The sequence below is a fragment of the Sylvia atricapilla genome, chromosome 6, assembly GCF_009819655.1.
Source record: "Sylvia atricapilla isolate bSylAtr1 chromosome 6, bSylAtr1.pri, whole genome shotgun sequence".
NCBI classification, from domain to species: Eukaryota; Metazoa; Chordata; class Aves; order Passeriformes; family Sylviidae; genus Sylvia; species Sylvia atricapilla.
The window spans coordinates 49,960,654-49,975,979 of record NC_089145.1 but is presented as its reverse complement, the minus strand read 5'-3'; the positions used below and the strand labels follow the sequence as shown (position 1 = coordinate 49,975,979).

The 15,326-nt window shown below is 39.6% G+C and overlaps 1 protein-coding gene across 1 annotated transcript; it reads right to left on the bottom strand.

Moving 5' to 3' along the window:
* Positions 1 to 3,881: 3,881 nt before the first annotated feature.
* On the bottom strand, positions 3,882 to 14,937 carry LOC136363229 (protein delta homolog 1-like). The gene is made up of 3 exons (XM_066322300.1): positions 14,570 to 14,937; positions 10,014 to 10,155; positions 3,882 to 4,999 (listed from the first exon to the last, which is right to left on the bottom strand). The coding sequence occupies exons 1-3, from the start codon at positions 14,799 to 14,801 to the stop codon at positions 4,258 to 4,260; spliced, it is 1,116 nt and encodes a 371-aa protein (XP_066178397.1). The 5' UTR covers positions 14,802 to 14,937; the 3' UTR covers positions 3,882 to 4,257.
* Between the last annotated feature and the right edge of the window lie 389 nt (positions 14,938 to 15,326).

Below are 15,326 nucleotides of genomic sequence, written 5' to 3'. Positions count from 1 at the left end.
CTCACCATGTCAGGAGCAGTGGTTACCTACAGTGACGGACTGCTGGCAGGTCCTCGTTCTCTCTTTTTGCCGTTTTCCCCGTACAACCCCCGGGAATGGGTTACAAACTTCCCGCTGTGAGCCGCGAAGGGAACGGCGTGCGGAGATCCGAACGGTTCTGTGTTCAAATGCTGCCATCAAGCGGACAGACACCGTAGAAAGCTGACACTAATGGTAAAGGACATCGTTCTGAATGAGGAAAGTGCGTGCAGAGACGAAGAATAAAACAGCTTTTTTTCCCTCGAAGCTTCATGTTAAAAAAATATTTTTGGTCTAATAAAAACTTCTTATTAAACCTGCCTTATTCCCTCGTCTATAATATATCACTTTCATATTTTAGCATCTTTGAAGTTGCTCAGATTTGACTTTGAGAGACCATGAAAATATAAGAAGGCTGCTCTGTGCCTGTAGAATTTGTCTCGATTGCTAGGGACAAGAATTGCGTTCTTCATTGTGCACCTGTGGACTTGTCTGAGACCTCAGATATGAGCTTCAGCACAGCTTCCCCATCTCAAGGACCTACGGGGACTGAAATGCAAGAAAAATTACCATTTTGAGTTTCAGAGCTAATAACCAAAATTTAATTAATTCAATGGTTCTTCAAATCCCAGATCAACAGTTCCGTTTATATTTAAAACTGAAACATTCCCCTTTACATGAAATCCTATTCCTCCTCTTGCAAAGTTCTAAAACAACGTTCTCCATCATCATTCTAAAACATACCTTCATGTCCCTCAAGAAAACTTAGAGAAACTTCAAAATATTACTTGATGTTACAAAGGACAAAATCCCAGTACATTTTCTGGGTTTCTCTTGTTCAATGGCCACAGAAACGCTACAAAGCTGCGCTTTCTTTGTGGACCTCAAATCCCAACTCTAATATGGGTTGAGCAACTACAAAAGTCTTCCCTCAAGACACTTCCTTCACCTAAGCCAGGCACAACTGGATATTTTCTTAGGCTGTGTGACTTCCAGGAACACAGGATTTGTCCATGCCTCATTCACAAGAAACGCACAGTAAATGAGATGTGTTTTGGAAAATTCACAATGCATGAATAGTACATGGGCAATGATTTCATGCTCTCTGGATGCATAAGCATGTGGTTCTGCCAGGAAGGCCCTGTATTTATAAAAACAAAAAGTGTTCCGTATCTGTAGCAAATTGTTTTGCCCTTAAGGCTGTGATAGTAAATAAATTTGCCGAGGCCAATTTGAGAACTTGGAGAGGGAATAACATAGTTGTGGAAAGTATTGTACTCGGCTAGTGCAAACTGCCCTGCTGTTTTCAGGGATGGTTTGTACATATTCCTGTAGCCAGGTCCTTAACACTGCTTCACTCTCAAAAGCAGAAGGTCTATTTTAAATAGAAATACCGTGGACCACCTGGATCTAAATTTTTTTTTTTTTTGAAAACAGAGCCTCACATTATCAACCTAGGAGAGCAAAGTAGCTGGGCTGCTGTGGATATATCATCAGCAGATGGTTTAGCACTTACAGACATAATCCTCATTGATCCAGAGCAATGCATACATCATTGATTTATAGATCAATATCAAGAATGGCAGGAAAAAGAAAAACCCTGTACGTATTCCCCATTCAGATATCCTCCAGAATTCAGTGACTGGTCCTTCATAGGTTCCACTTTTCACAGCAGACAGACCTCTCCCACACCATGGGTTATTTCCCCTCCCTGGAAAAAAACCAAACCTACCCAAACAAGCCCAAAACAAACCAAACTGGAAAATCATCCATGACCTGTCTCTAAAAACCAGATATTTGTGGAACATCTGTTTTTATTGGGTTTTTTTGTTTGTTTTCATTTTGCTCTGTGGTGGCGGAACTGCCCACTGGATCACCATGGCCCAAAAAAGGTGACAATTTATAAATATGAATTATAACTTCCTAAGTTTTGTATGCTTAAAATACAAAGCTTTGTTACTTAAAGTGTTCTTCTGTCCTGGAGCAGACCAAGCTGTAAGGGATTAGGAAGCCTTTGCTCAAAGGTAGGGGGAAGGTGTACAGGCAGTTCAGGAATTTAACCATTGACTCCTAACAGATACTTAAAGTTGTAGCTGGTTTTGAACTGAAGCTGCAAGATACCCAAAGGATTTATGCATGTTTCTGGTTATCTCCAAATTGACCCTAACATATTTCTAATAATGTTAAAATGCACAATACTCAATTATACATTTAAAATATATTGGTGTAAAACAAGTGTGTAAACTCCTGAGACTCATGTTTCATGGCTTGAAATTCAACTGTTTACCCGGTTTTACATTCAATCTGGGTTTCTAAATCTTCTTCAAACTTCACTACAGCTGGCTGAAAAGTTGCCAGGTTTGATAAATGCTTGTCTTTCCAACAAGCGCTTTGAGAAGGAGCATCTTCTTCATTTAGAATTTTCAGCCTGTTATCTAGAATTCAACACTTTCCACATAGTATCTGAATACCATTTTTCCTCTTGGCACTACATTGTAATGCTATGATATGTGCAAATATTATCAGAAATACAGCAAAATTACTATATATTCATAGCAATTCAGAGAGATGTTAACAAAAAAAAAATAAATATCCTACTATAATGCCATGCATGTGCTTTAAGGCTTTTTTTAATTGAGGAGCTGTTAATGGGTTTGGGAATAGCACAGTTATGAGAGAGCTGAGAAGAAGCTGCTAATCATTCCTGTCTAGGGTGGCTGGGGAAATAAATGGTTACATAACTGCAGTTAAAGACAAAGACACCTTTAGGCGCTGCAGTTGGAAGTGATTGGGGTTTTTTTGTTTTTTTATTGTTTTACTGACAGTATCAGGCTGGCCATTCAGGAAGAGAAGCTGGGAGAGCCAGGAGGGACATGCCCCAGGGTGGGACAGACCCTCACCAGCAGCACAGGCTGGCAGAGGCTGAACACACTGCTGGAGTTGGGGCTGGTAATGGGGCCCATTGGCAGTCCCAGACACAGCAAATGATGAACCAGCTCCAGGGGCTGTCCAAGGGCTCCTGACAGGAGCAAAAGGAGACAGAGCCAGAGACAGGGCTGGAACACAGCTCCAAGGGGCCCTTTCAGCAGATGGGCTACCTAAAGCAGGTAGTCCATGCAAGGACCAACTGCAGGCAGAGGTGGAGCCCAGCACGGCTACAGCCCAGCTCAGACCGGGACCAGCAGTACTGGGCTGGCCCAAAATGGTCCTGTGGGCTGGAGGTGGGTGAGAGCCCCAGGTGAGGCTCCTCAGGGAGGTTAAGACTTCTTAATGCTCTCAGGCCCCTGACAATTTTTTGGTTTCACAACCCTTTGCCTGTTTGCCACTGCTGCTTCTGATTCTTGAAAGCCTCATCCTCTCCTTGAAATGTGACAGAAAAAGCAAAAGTGAAGAATTTAAAAACAGCTGTCCTATTTCAGGTCACACGTGACATCTTTTGCTTTCTCTCCACGGCACAGTCATGAAGGATACTTCTCCCAGCAGAGATCTTTTAGGAGTATTTATAGAAAAGTCAGAATCTGACCCTTTAAATCTCTACTAGGTCTCTGAAAATGAAGACATTGAACACCTTTTTAACATTTTAAAATAGATAAATAGAACAATTTATAGATGCTACATTTCAAGCAAGAGACTTTTAACCTGAAATTAATATCCCAAAGACATCTAAGATTCTATAGAATCTCTCTTATAAGTATGTAAAAATAGCAACACTGACTGAATAGGTGAGATATCAGTGTGAGTTTGCTCCTGCTGGTTGCAATCTCGAAAGCCTTTATCAGATATAGCAAAGGAGTTCAGCACGGACACTTGTTGCAGACTTTGCTGTAGAGTAAGGTTTAGAAATGAATAAATAAACCAGTATAGCCCTTAACTGCTGTTTATTAAAAAAAGAAAAAGCATTACTGAGTAATTTGCAAGTATTGTACTTGCCAAATGAACAATGCACAAGACGAGAATGCTGCAATACAGTTCCAGTGATAAGTTATTCTTTATTTTACAAAAAATAGCTGCCTTGAAGAGAAATCAAAATAACATTCCTTGCTTTTTAATACTTTTTTTTTTTAACCTTTTATTTTGGAGAATGAAAAAATCCTTAGCAAGACAGATACATTAAATTTCTTCATTATCACTCAGCACAATTTACAGCAAATACACCCACAAATACTGAGGCCAAACACGGGCAATAGATCTTACATATTGCTATGAAAAGTTTCAAGATGCTGCTTGGCTTTCAAGGGCCTAGATGGCAGTGTAGTTCTTAGTGTAATTAGTCAATTTGATCTTCTCTGGGAAGATAATATTAACTGAGAGGTTTTCCCCATTGTTAGACTTCAGAAAAAAGTTCTTTTTCTTCCGCAGGAGATGGCTATATTTGGCATTAGCAAGCCACATTTCACATTTTGAAAAAAAAACAATTCCAGTTGTACCCAAGACAACAAGACACGTAAGCAAGCCCAGCACAACAAAACATATCACCTGGCTTCTACTCAGTAAGGGATCTGCATTTTGAATTGTTTCTTTCACTGTTATTTTCAGGATTTCTTGCTGTTGATGCACTGATCTGTGGTGAGCTTTTGAGAGTGGCTTGTAATTCTGCATATGCTTTGTCTCCATATTCATTCCAGAGAGACTTGTGTTTTTGCTGGGATGTTTGCAGGTCAAACCAACAAACTCTGGTTTACAGATGCACTCAAACCCTCCCTGAGGCTGCTCATTGCAAGTCCCTCCATTCTCACACGGGCCACTGGCACAGAACGTGACACGGCTGCTGCAGAGCTTTCCTGTATAGCCAGGGGGACAAGAACAGCTGAAACCTACACCAACATCTGTACACGTTCCTCCATTCTCACACGGGTTGGATTCACAGTCGTCTCTATCTATTTCACAGAAGTTGCCAGCAAAACCAGAAGGGCAGAGACAGGAAGCATGGGGTGCAAAACCATTGTCATCAATGCATGTTCCTCCATTCTGGCAGGGAGAACTGGGACAGATAACAAACACAGAGACAAAATTGAAGTCCAAAGGAAGAAACTATTAGGAAACATTTCATATAATAAAACCAGCTGGTTTTCTTTAGAAGAGCCAATTCCAAATGCAAATCCACTAAAGTCAGTGAAGCTGAATAAAGAATGAGTTTGTTCAGCAGCTTTGTCAATAAAGATCATAATATCTTCTGCTGACCCTTTGGGCAGGATTAGTACACCAATATATAAATTCAACCCAAAGAGCTGTGAAAAGATTTTTAATTATTTTGAATATTCATTCAAATTAAGCTTCTCACTATTTTTATATGCTTGGAGCTATTCAGCTGAGCAACTACTCAAACAAGACAGAACAAAGACATGAGCAGCATGGCTGCTTCCTTTCTACCTGATTATTCTTAAAATAGCCTATACATTGTATTGGCAGAGCAAAACAGTATCATAGAAGTTAGGTGTAAAGCTGACTGTTTTTATTCTGCCTGTCTGTGTTCTATGACACAAGAAATTTAGAAGCAAACACATACTTCCCTAGAAACGGCCCTTCAGCCAAAATTTTTGATAGATACAACTATAATAAAAAATATCAATAAGAGAATTTCAGCCTGGGCAAAGATGGCTGTAGTGTGAGAGCAGGACCAGAGGAAATCAAGTATTTCTGCAAACTCTTTTAGTACTTTTTTCCCAGCTAGTAGCCTGTTACTATGTTTTAGGTGACATAATTTAATTGAGAGATCTCTTCTACCTTTACAATGCTACTGTGTCTTACTGAGTGTAATGCCAAAAGATGTGGCCACCCACTGACTGGCAAAAATGTGCCAAGTCAAGGGATCTATGCAAAGAGCACTTGATCCTTTAGCTGTCCCTGCTGGCTGACAAGGGTCCCTGGCTCCCAGGTTTACAAATATACCTCACTTTCATCACACATCAACAAAGCTTTTAAAACTCACTTCGTAAAAAATGAAAAATATTTGGCAAAGTTTAGGACAAGCCTCTTTGACAACAAAACTTTTCTGAATACTTACGTATCCCTGAAGACATATAGCACAGTAATATCTGATAGTTGCAAGCTGTTATTTAAGGCCCCCCACTTCCATGGCAAAGTCCCAGAGGTAATGAACATCACAGCTTCAGATGCAGACATTCCACATATGGAGAAGTCAGTAGCAACAGGCAGTTACGGAATTCCATGGTGGGACACAGAGATTTAGAAGACCTGTTGATGTCTGACTGAGATGACTGTGAAAGAGCTATAAGCTCCTGACTACAAATGGTTCCTGATCACTGGTCAGAACAAGGCTGGGATAGTCACCATTGCTCAGGGACTACCTTTGGGCAGAGATTGCTCCAAGCACCAAGCTTTACTGGGGACTGAAACACTCAGCAGACACCCATCAGGAGCGACTGAAGATTGTGGCAGCGGAATCATCTGTCTGTTTTCTGCAGCTTCCACATTAACTGCTCTGTCCTCTAGTACTGTTCTTCACTTTAGATGTTGGCTGGGTAAAAAAGTACTAAAAGAACATATTGCAATTTTGGGGACAGTATTAGGAAAGGAAAACTGGGCTTTGATATAGACATTGCTAGTGATAACTCGAGGTAAGGAATTTCAACCTATTAACCAGCCACTATGTCTTTTCAAGCAAAATATGAAAATTGGAGTTATACAATGAGCTTGTGTATATATTGAGTGGTTATGGCCATCTTGGAGAATCTAGCCCCCTCCCTTAGCTTTATGGGTCCCATGGAAAATTGGAGAAGCTGGTTTGGATATGAAAATGTGTAGAAGTTTGAACCTTCATGGCTAGGTTGAATCTCAGTACTTTCTAGAGAAATGGGGAGAAATTGCTAGAGAACATAAGTGTTTTTCTGAAATTTTCAGAAATGGAAAATACTGAAATAAAAAACAGTTAAGAGGAAAAATGGGGAACTTTGAAAATTTTCTTTATTTATTACTAGCAGATTTGCATTTGTCTAACTTAAATACGTTTAAATAAATAAAGCTTTAATATTAATTTCCTTGAATAAATCCTGCTACTTTGCATTTTTGGCATTTAACACAGCAAGGTGTAGTACATGAAGGCTTAGCTGTGGAAAGCATTCCATACCATTCTTCTTTGCTTCCCAAGCAGTCTGGCTTCTTTTAGAAAGTACCACTCACTGCTCAGGCTTCAAAGCAAAAACCTCAAAACATCACATGGAGGTCACTAATGCAGATACATGCAAACAGACTAGAATAAACACTTCGATTTGTGAATTGTCCTGGTTCCATCTGTGAATATTAGCTAAGAAACCAGCAGTAATGCTCAGCAATATCAACATTTTTAACATTACCACTTGTAGGCGAGTCCGCGGACGGCTGGGACAAGGAATTCTGCCAACCTGTATTTTCTAGAATATGTGGTTTTATTGTAAGGGACGTGGGTAAAAAGGCCTTGCCTTCAGCCACCAGCCTCGGCTGAAGGGAAATCCCAAAGAGAGAGGGAGAAAGAACAGGAGGATATGGGCTAAGTGAGAAGGGAGCGAGAGAGCAAAGAGCAGCGGGAAGGAGAGAAGGAAGAGGTAAGAGCACAAGGTCCTTGATACATTATATCTCCTTTTGTGATGAATATTCTAATTTTCAATGACCAACCAACACAAGACACAAAATCCTATAGAATCTACATACAGCCTGTAAGAACTACTATATTACCATACTATGTTGTATTTTAAACTCTAAAAACTACTTTTTAAACTTCTGTTTTGCTACACTGACCTTTGGATCCCTTCACCAGCAGAAAGGGTTCTGCTGAATCAGAAGGGATTCTCCTTCAGCTAGCTAGACCATTGTTTTCAGTATAGTAACTAAGTATAGTTATATAGTAACTAAGACTCAGTATCCTACAACTCAAAGTAAGCTTTCATTTCTATCCTGATTATAGGTTTCATATTTTCAGAATCTTTTGCTAAGCAATCATATTTATAAGGTTTCCCTGATTCATCTTCCCCAACAACCACTGAGGTAGAGAGGAATTGAGAGGAAGTGAGATGTGAATGAAATGACACCATCTGATGAGGTCTCTTTCTATGGTGTGGGATGCACTCTCTGATGGACTCTGAATTATTGGCAAACACGGAGTGCTTATGCTGACAACAGTTGTCTTTTTGAACTAAATGCAGATTTGCAGAGCCTGCTGATAATTTTCCTGAGAAAAAACAGCTTCCTAGAGAAAAATAATCACTGTTTCAAGTGATGCCTTGGCTCATATGAGGCTCAGAGCTACATCCCTAAGCAGCACAGAATCTGCAAATATGAAAGCTAAAGTTTAAGGCATCACAAGTATGCTGCTTTCTTGAGAAAAAATGTTCATAATTTCCAGGCTAGTTCGTCAGCATTCAGTCCAAAAAGAGAGTGACAACACAAAATAAAGTAGTTTGAGCAATTTAAAACCATAAGGCATTTAAGGAAATGCATGGAACTAATCTGTGTTATTTTGTTGATGCTGTATTTTTGGAACTCACCTGATTTTTGGGATAGCTAGTATACATGTCCACACTGAATTACTGAAATATTTGGTCTACAGATGAAAAGTAGAAAGACGTATTCACATCCCCCATATTAGGCAAGTAGCTTGGATGTGAACCATGGCTCTTCAAGGAACTTAAATTTCCTCATTACCAATGAAGAAAAATTGGCAAATCAGAGTAGCAATCTTAGAGGCTGAAAGTAAACCCCGAAAAAACTCTGAAAGTATCCCCCAAGTAAAGGTGATGACAAAAAAATTCTACTGACATGAGGTTGTGAAAGAATGGCAATTCTTGCCAGAGAGAGTTAGAGGTGTTAATGTGCCTAAACAAGAGTGCACAAGTCTTCAGGAAGATTCAGTCCTAAGGTAGATCTGAATACTCATAATTATCTATCACTGAGCAAAAAGAGAACAATGAGGTATCCACATAGAGCTAGAGAGAAAGAAGGTAATCTCCTAAAAGAAAACTGTGATTTTAGGATGACAGTCTTACCAAGTTTGTATCCACCATAAAGGCATTCTGTATGTTTATGGGATCAGAACTTTGATGAGCTAGAAGACAGCAGATGCTTGTAGAGTAAACAGAAACTCCAATTCACATTTTCTCTATCACTGAAAGGTTTTCCTTTTTTCAAGCAGTTCTATCAGTGACTTGGCTGGAAGTTCTTTAGCCTGTGCCCATTGTCTCTTGACCTTTCACTGGGCACCTCTATGAGAAGTCTGGCTCTGTTGTCTTTGCTTTCCCCCATCAGTTATTCATACACATGGGCAACTTCCTCAGAGGCTGCTCTTCTCCAGGCTAAATGACCCATCTCTCAGTTTCTCTTTATAGGAGAGATGTTCCCATTCTTTAATCACATCCACGGCCCCTCACTGGGCTCACTCCAGTATGGCTGTGTCCTTTTTATATTGGGTAGCCCAGAACTGGACACAGCACTCCCAATGTGTCTACCAAGACTGAGCAGAAGGGAAGGATCACCTCTCTCAACCTACTGGCACTTAATGTCCCATTTCTTTTAATGAATAGAGAGCAATGGTCTCCCTGTTCTGATGAAAGTGAGATTGTCTCCTTCAGTTATGGGCATATTATTATCTGCTGGCTGAGAAAAAAGGACAGACTGGTGGGCTAGGTGCTTTCATGCAGACAGCTTGTGTGCTAAGTGCTGTTCTTATTAGGCTGTGTATAAATTATCCCTCACTAGAGGTAAGAGCACAGGATGGGAGTCACTTCAGGTCTGTTTACAAAAATCTTGAGAAGGCATAAATTCACCACAATAAAATGTGCAAATTAGCACTTTTGTTATTCAAATTGTGCACAGAAAGCCACACTGTTAAGACATAATCTGTTAAGTCTTTACAATACTAATAGATCAGATTTGTAAATTTGGATAATAGTACCAGCAACTATCAGAAGCATTGTGTATTTTAACATAGAGATACTTCCACTTAACAAAGAATTCTGAATAACAGAAGTGCAGATTTTAAATGCATGTCAGAAATCAATATTTACCCATTAATAATGCAGGGTCCTTTCTTGAGATGGCAGTTTTTTCCTGTATATCCCTGGGCACACAGACAAATGTATCCTCCATCACCAGTCTCTATACACGTTGAATTATTGGTGCAGGGCTTTGCTGAACATGGGTGAATATCTGTTTGAAAAAAACACACAGGGCTTGATTAATCTAATGAGAAAGAGTTAGTAAATGGTATACAATACTTCAAATAAAATATAGCTTTAATAATACTACATCCGGTATTTTATAAATTCTGATCTATTCCCCCTTGTTAAAAGAGAATTCAGATTGTTCAACTATTGCCAACAATTTGAGTTTATTTCTCTCTTTCTAGCTCCTCCTTGCAAAATGTGTTTTAATTGCTCCATTCTATAAATGAGTAGTATTAGAAATAAAACATTAGTATGGTACAAGATTTTCTGCATAGTCTAGCCATACTTTCACAATCTTGCCTACTCCATGAGCAGAATTCTGATAAAGCAATCAGGAAATGGGACTTCTCCCTGCTCCCTGCCCATATCATTATGTGCTTATGAACAAACGTTGCATAAAAACAGAAATCAGAAATTTACAAAAAAAAATCTCTTAAGATTTCATCTTTTGGCTGGCCCTTACATAACTGCACCAGAACACAGAGCTGCATGTATGATGTCTGGACCTGAAGTCACTCGTCTCATTTTCTTTGCAATTGCCCTGCTGAGCCACTTACCACTCAAATGATTACTAAATTTTAAAAGTAATTAAAACTGAATAAACAAACAAATGCATATTTTAGCAAGCTACTGCAGCCAGCTGCAGAGAAGTGCTGACTGAAAGGTATCTGATGCCTCACACACACTTTCTAAGAAGATGAAAAGGCATTTAAGGGCATTTATATTTTACTTCCCACAGCATAACATGAAATTTAGATGATACCACGAGGTACTGCAAAATTTTAACCACAGAAAATAGCCTTAGCTTTCAAATACAATCTTCCCCGGATAAAATCTTTCCCCAGATATTTCTTAATGCATTAGCCTTTTCTTGTTGCAAGACAACAACTTAGCATGCACTTTGAGTCTAAACTGCAATTTTCACAAGGACTAAAATAATCTCAAATGCTTTTTGCAGCAGTGTTGTTTGCCAGCTATTTTCACAGACTCTAAAGGCAGCTAATAAAGTGTGTACTTTGTACTCAAAACTTTCTGAAATATCTATATATATATGAATGGGTATGCGTATATATACATTACTGTCAATAATTTATGTCAGGTGTTTAATTTTAAAACACATCTTAAAAAGGTGTTGTACCAGGTTCTTTTATAACATAATACTTAAATAGCCTCAATCAGAATAGTTTTCTCTATTTTATTTTACCTTTCGTAAGGACAACCACCAAGTGGTAACTGAGATGAAAATGCAAAAACAGGATGTTACATTTATACATATATAATGAGTGGCCTCAATCACACTACCCATAATTAATAGTTGCATCAAACTGAGTTGTCCTGCTGCAGTACATGAAGCAATCACTGAGGGCTTTTATGAGGAAGATATGCTCAGAAGTAGTTTGTCACAGGACAGTTTTTAGCCTCTGTCCAATGCATTCATAGCAGAGCCATTAGAGACTCCACCTGTACTCTGGTGAGTTTACCAACATGTGGCCTTGGCAAAGCAGCCCAGTGACAAGTAAGACAACTTACTCTCAGCTCACACTGTATGTTGTTGGCTTTTTAGCCAAATTGAGGCCAGGATTCCAGCAGGAGGTCATGGACCTGCTAACACAACTGCGTAGGCACAGCCAGGGTTGACAAGCTGACACATCTGATTTAGCAAAGTGTTTACTCTGACTGGGCTGTCATTTTTTTCCTGGAAACAAATTGACTGAATTGATTTTTCCTTTGTTATGGTCAGTGTTTGATGTGGTTCCTGTACTGTGCAGTGTATATCAGCTGCAGAGGGAAGCTCTGTGCTGAGCAGCCTGGTTCCAAGGGTTCACACACTGGATTTCAAGGCTGTGTTCCCACAAAATGAGACGATCATGATAAATCATGGCGTCATGATTCAGTTGGACAGGCTCCACTGCAAAGAGGTTAACTAGAACTGTCAACACCAAAACCAACTCACAGATGTCTTTCTTCAAGTTCCTTGTCTGCCCATGTGACTGCAATAATAGTCACAAATGCTACCACTGATTCTGCCCTCCATGTTTCCCGTGGATCAAGCCCAACCCATAACCTGCATGTCTCTAAATTACTAGGAAGGTCATTTTTGACCTGAACTGAGAACCAGGCTGCCCATATTAAAAATAGCTACAAAATTGGAGGCATCAGCAAACCAGTTGGTGATCTAAAACTACTCCAGAAAGGAGTAGTTTTCCATGATCAAAGCCAAGGAGGTCATATACTAACTTTTCTACAAAACAGAAGAGGTATAGTCACCAGTCCAAATCATTTTTTTCCTCCCATGCTTAGCAAGCAAATAAACTGCTAAGACTAAATCACTATTTTAGAAATATTCCAGTTGTCTCTAGTGGCAAATGCACTTCAGACCCTCCCACAATTTTCCATTCTAGGTTTTTCCTTCCTGTTTCCTAACCTGATCAAGTTCGATTTAATGATACCTCAAATTCACTGTAGTTACCTGTAATGACTTTATACAGGCAGGAAACTGACACCCGCTTTTGGCAGAGGATGATGAGATCAGGGGCTGAGCAATAACCCATTTGAGGTTTCAGAGCTTCATTGGGTCAGGATAACAATTTCTATCAACTTTCTAGCAGCAAGAAGAGCAGGAGGAGCACCCTTCTCTTGATTCCTTATAGCAAACAATGCACTAAGAGTGGGTAAAACCAGTGAGATTAAAGACTATCAACATAAAATTGCTGCAGATGAAAAAGTAGTTATCTTTTTGGCTGAAAATTCTTGGCAGCTCTTCATAAGGATCCAAATTCAAATCGGCAAAGATGACTCTGAGATGACTCTGAGTATTGAGAGAAATAATAGCTTCTGCACTTAAGCAAAGGATGTCCTTTTTGGTATTATAGGACTATCTTAATGAGTATGTGTTAAATTAATGTTTTTTTCATAAAGGCGTGGGTTCAATTTTCAATGCATTCTTTTGCATCCCAAGTAACAATTGCAAGAGGGAAACATTGCAAGGTTCAGAATAGATTGATAGATATAATTGCAAAAATATATTAATACTAAGAAATTCAGCTATGCAATTAAAAATTTCAGAAGTAGCTGTGAAGATGCTACCTTTAAAATGTGGAACTTTGTATTCACTGATAAGCAACAGAACTGAGCCTCCTAAGGTGGCACAGGGGGGATTTTTCTGTGTAGCTTTAGAAAACTCTGATTGTAGATTAGAGAAGGACTCATTCCTCTTCATGAACTCCAGTGAGAATCTAGGTGTCTGTTTCAGGTACAAACACATATATAAGATGTGTCCAGAACAACATCTGGAGAGCTTAGAGTCACATCTGCCCCACAGATATCACCAGCGCTACTACCACAGCTCCAGCAAACATACCAGGGCTGATTTTAAGGAGCCTCTTTCTGCTCATGTGTGCAGTCAGTGAGTACAGGCTGCAAAACCTGATGAGTAAATGAGCACCTGAGAACTTTGCACTAAATTCCATGTCACTGCAAGGATGAGACCTGCATAAAACCTTCTGATTCTTTTAGCCATCTTGAAAATCTTATGCAGTTCAAACTGTCATCCATCACCACTTTGGCTATGCATTGGAGAGCTCAGGCGTGCTCTAGAAATTATAAGCCATATACCAACAAAGGCCTGAAAGGCATGAAGAGAAAATGAGGCCCTGGACACCTGTCCTCTTGCAGCTGCAGCTACGTGGGCAGAACAGCACATACTCCTGGATGTTCAAGTGGTTTCCTTCCCCTCAGAGCTCTCTGACTGAGCATTTGCCTGTGTCAGCCAAAATAAACCATCTCAACAAAGGCCAATTCTTCAGCTTGCTCATACTAAGCTGGCTGATTCTGACTGGCAAAGGGTGAGAGTGCACATGGAGCTGTGCTCACCCCTCAGACCTGAGGGGGAAGTGGCAGCCTGCTCAGGAAGACCTTCTTCTCAGTTATAGTAATGTTACTTCACTGAATAATCACTGGGTAAAGTAAAGGAAAAAATAAGCACAATGTTTTCCTTTCAAGAAGTACTGAAAAAATAGCATATACATATATACATAATGTGCTACATAAATATTTAACACTATTTAATATATACAATTTGTATTTTGATTAGAAGGGCTTACATGACAAGAAGAGAGCAGTTGTTTGTTGGCCTTGTCCCTGATAATTAATGTTTAAGATAGAATGAATTTACACTTTGCTCACACATATGCCCAATTACAAAAGATAATGCATTGCTTCTGCCTAAATTATTGTGGAAGTTTGAGGTTTATGTGCTGCTGCCCAGAATCTCCTCATTATCTGGAGCTAACATTCAGTATTTTAAAATTAGTTCTCCAGGAGGACTTTGTGTGTCTAGAACACCAGATGGGGCTGCTTCCCCTCACTTGCTTAAGGAGAGAAAAGGATGTGCAAACCTATGTCACAGAGGCTGCCAACCCAGCCCTCCTCACAGATGCACTGCCAGGGCTTGGCACAGCTGCCATGCAAGCACCCAGGGAAAGGAACACACTGATTACAAAGTGCACCCTGCCAGCCAGGTTGACACCTGAAAGAGAGAAAAGACAAGACAGAAACATAGTTTATTTTAATAAAGATAATTAAAAGGATGCCTTCCTTTTTGAAGGCACAAGAAATAAACTTTTGCATACCAAATTGTACTATTTGAACAAAAGGATACCATCAGTGTTTCTAGATAATAGAAGCAGTTTATGTGAAGAAAACGATTTCATTCAGCAAGGAAAAAAACCTCAACTTATCAATGTAAATACTTCATACTGGAAAAAGAAAACTAAACAGGTGCTCCATACTCTATGATTCCAGTTACTGTATCCTAATAGAGTGCTGCTTCATTACAGATCCATATTTTAAGAGACCAGTCCATTTCAGTTTCTACGTCGCTTACCAGGACTATGAATTATTGAAGCTGACCACTCCTGCACTAATAGCCCTGTCTGACAGATCTTTTTACCTGCATTCACTAGGGAATTCACAGAATCCATTCTCTGGACGGCAGCCAGCTTTACAGTTCACGCCTGGAAGAAGTGATTTATAACATTAAACCAGAAAAATCGGCACAAAACCCCCCACAGCACGTCCTATACACATTACTGATGTTTTGAAAGATCTCAGACTGCAAAATGCTCCTTTTCTTTTTTCTTCAAACATATTTTT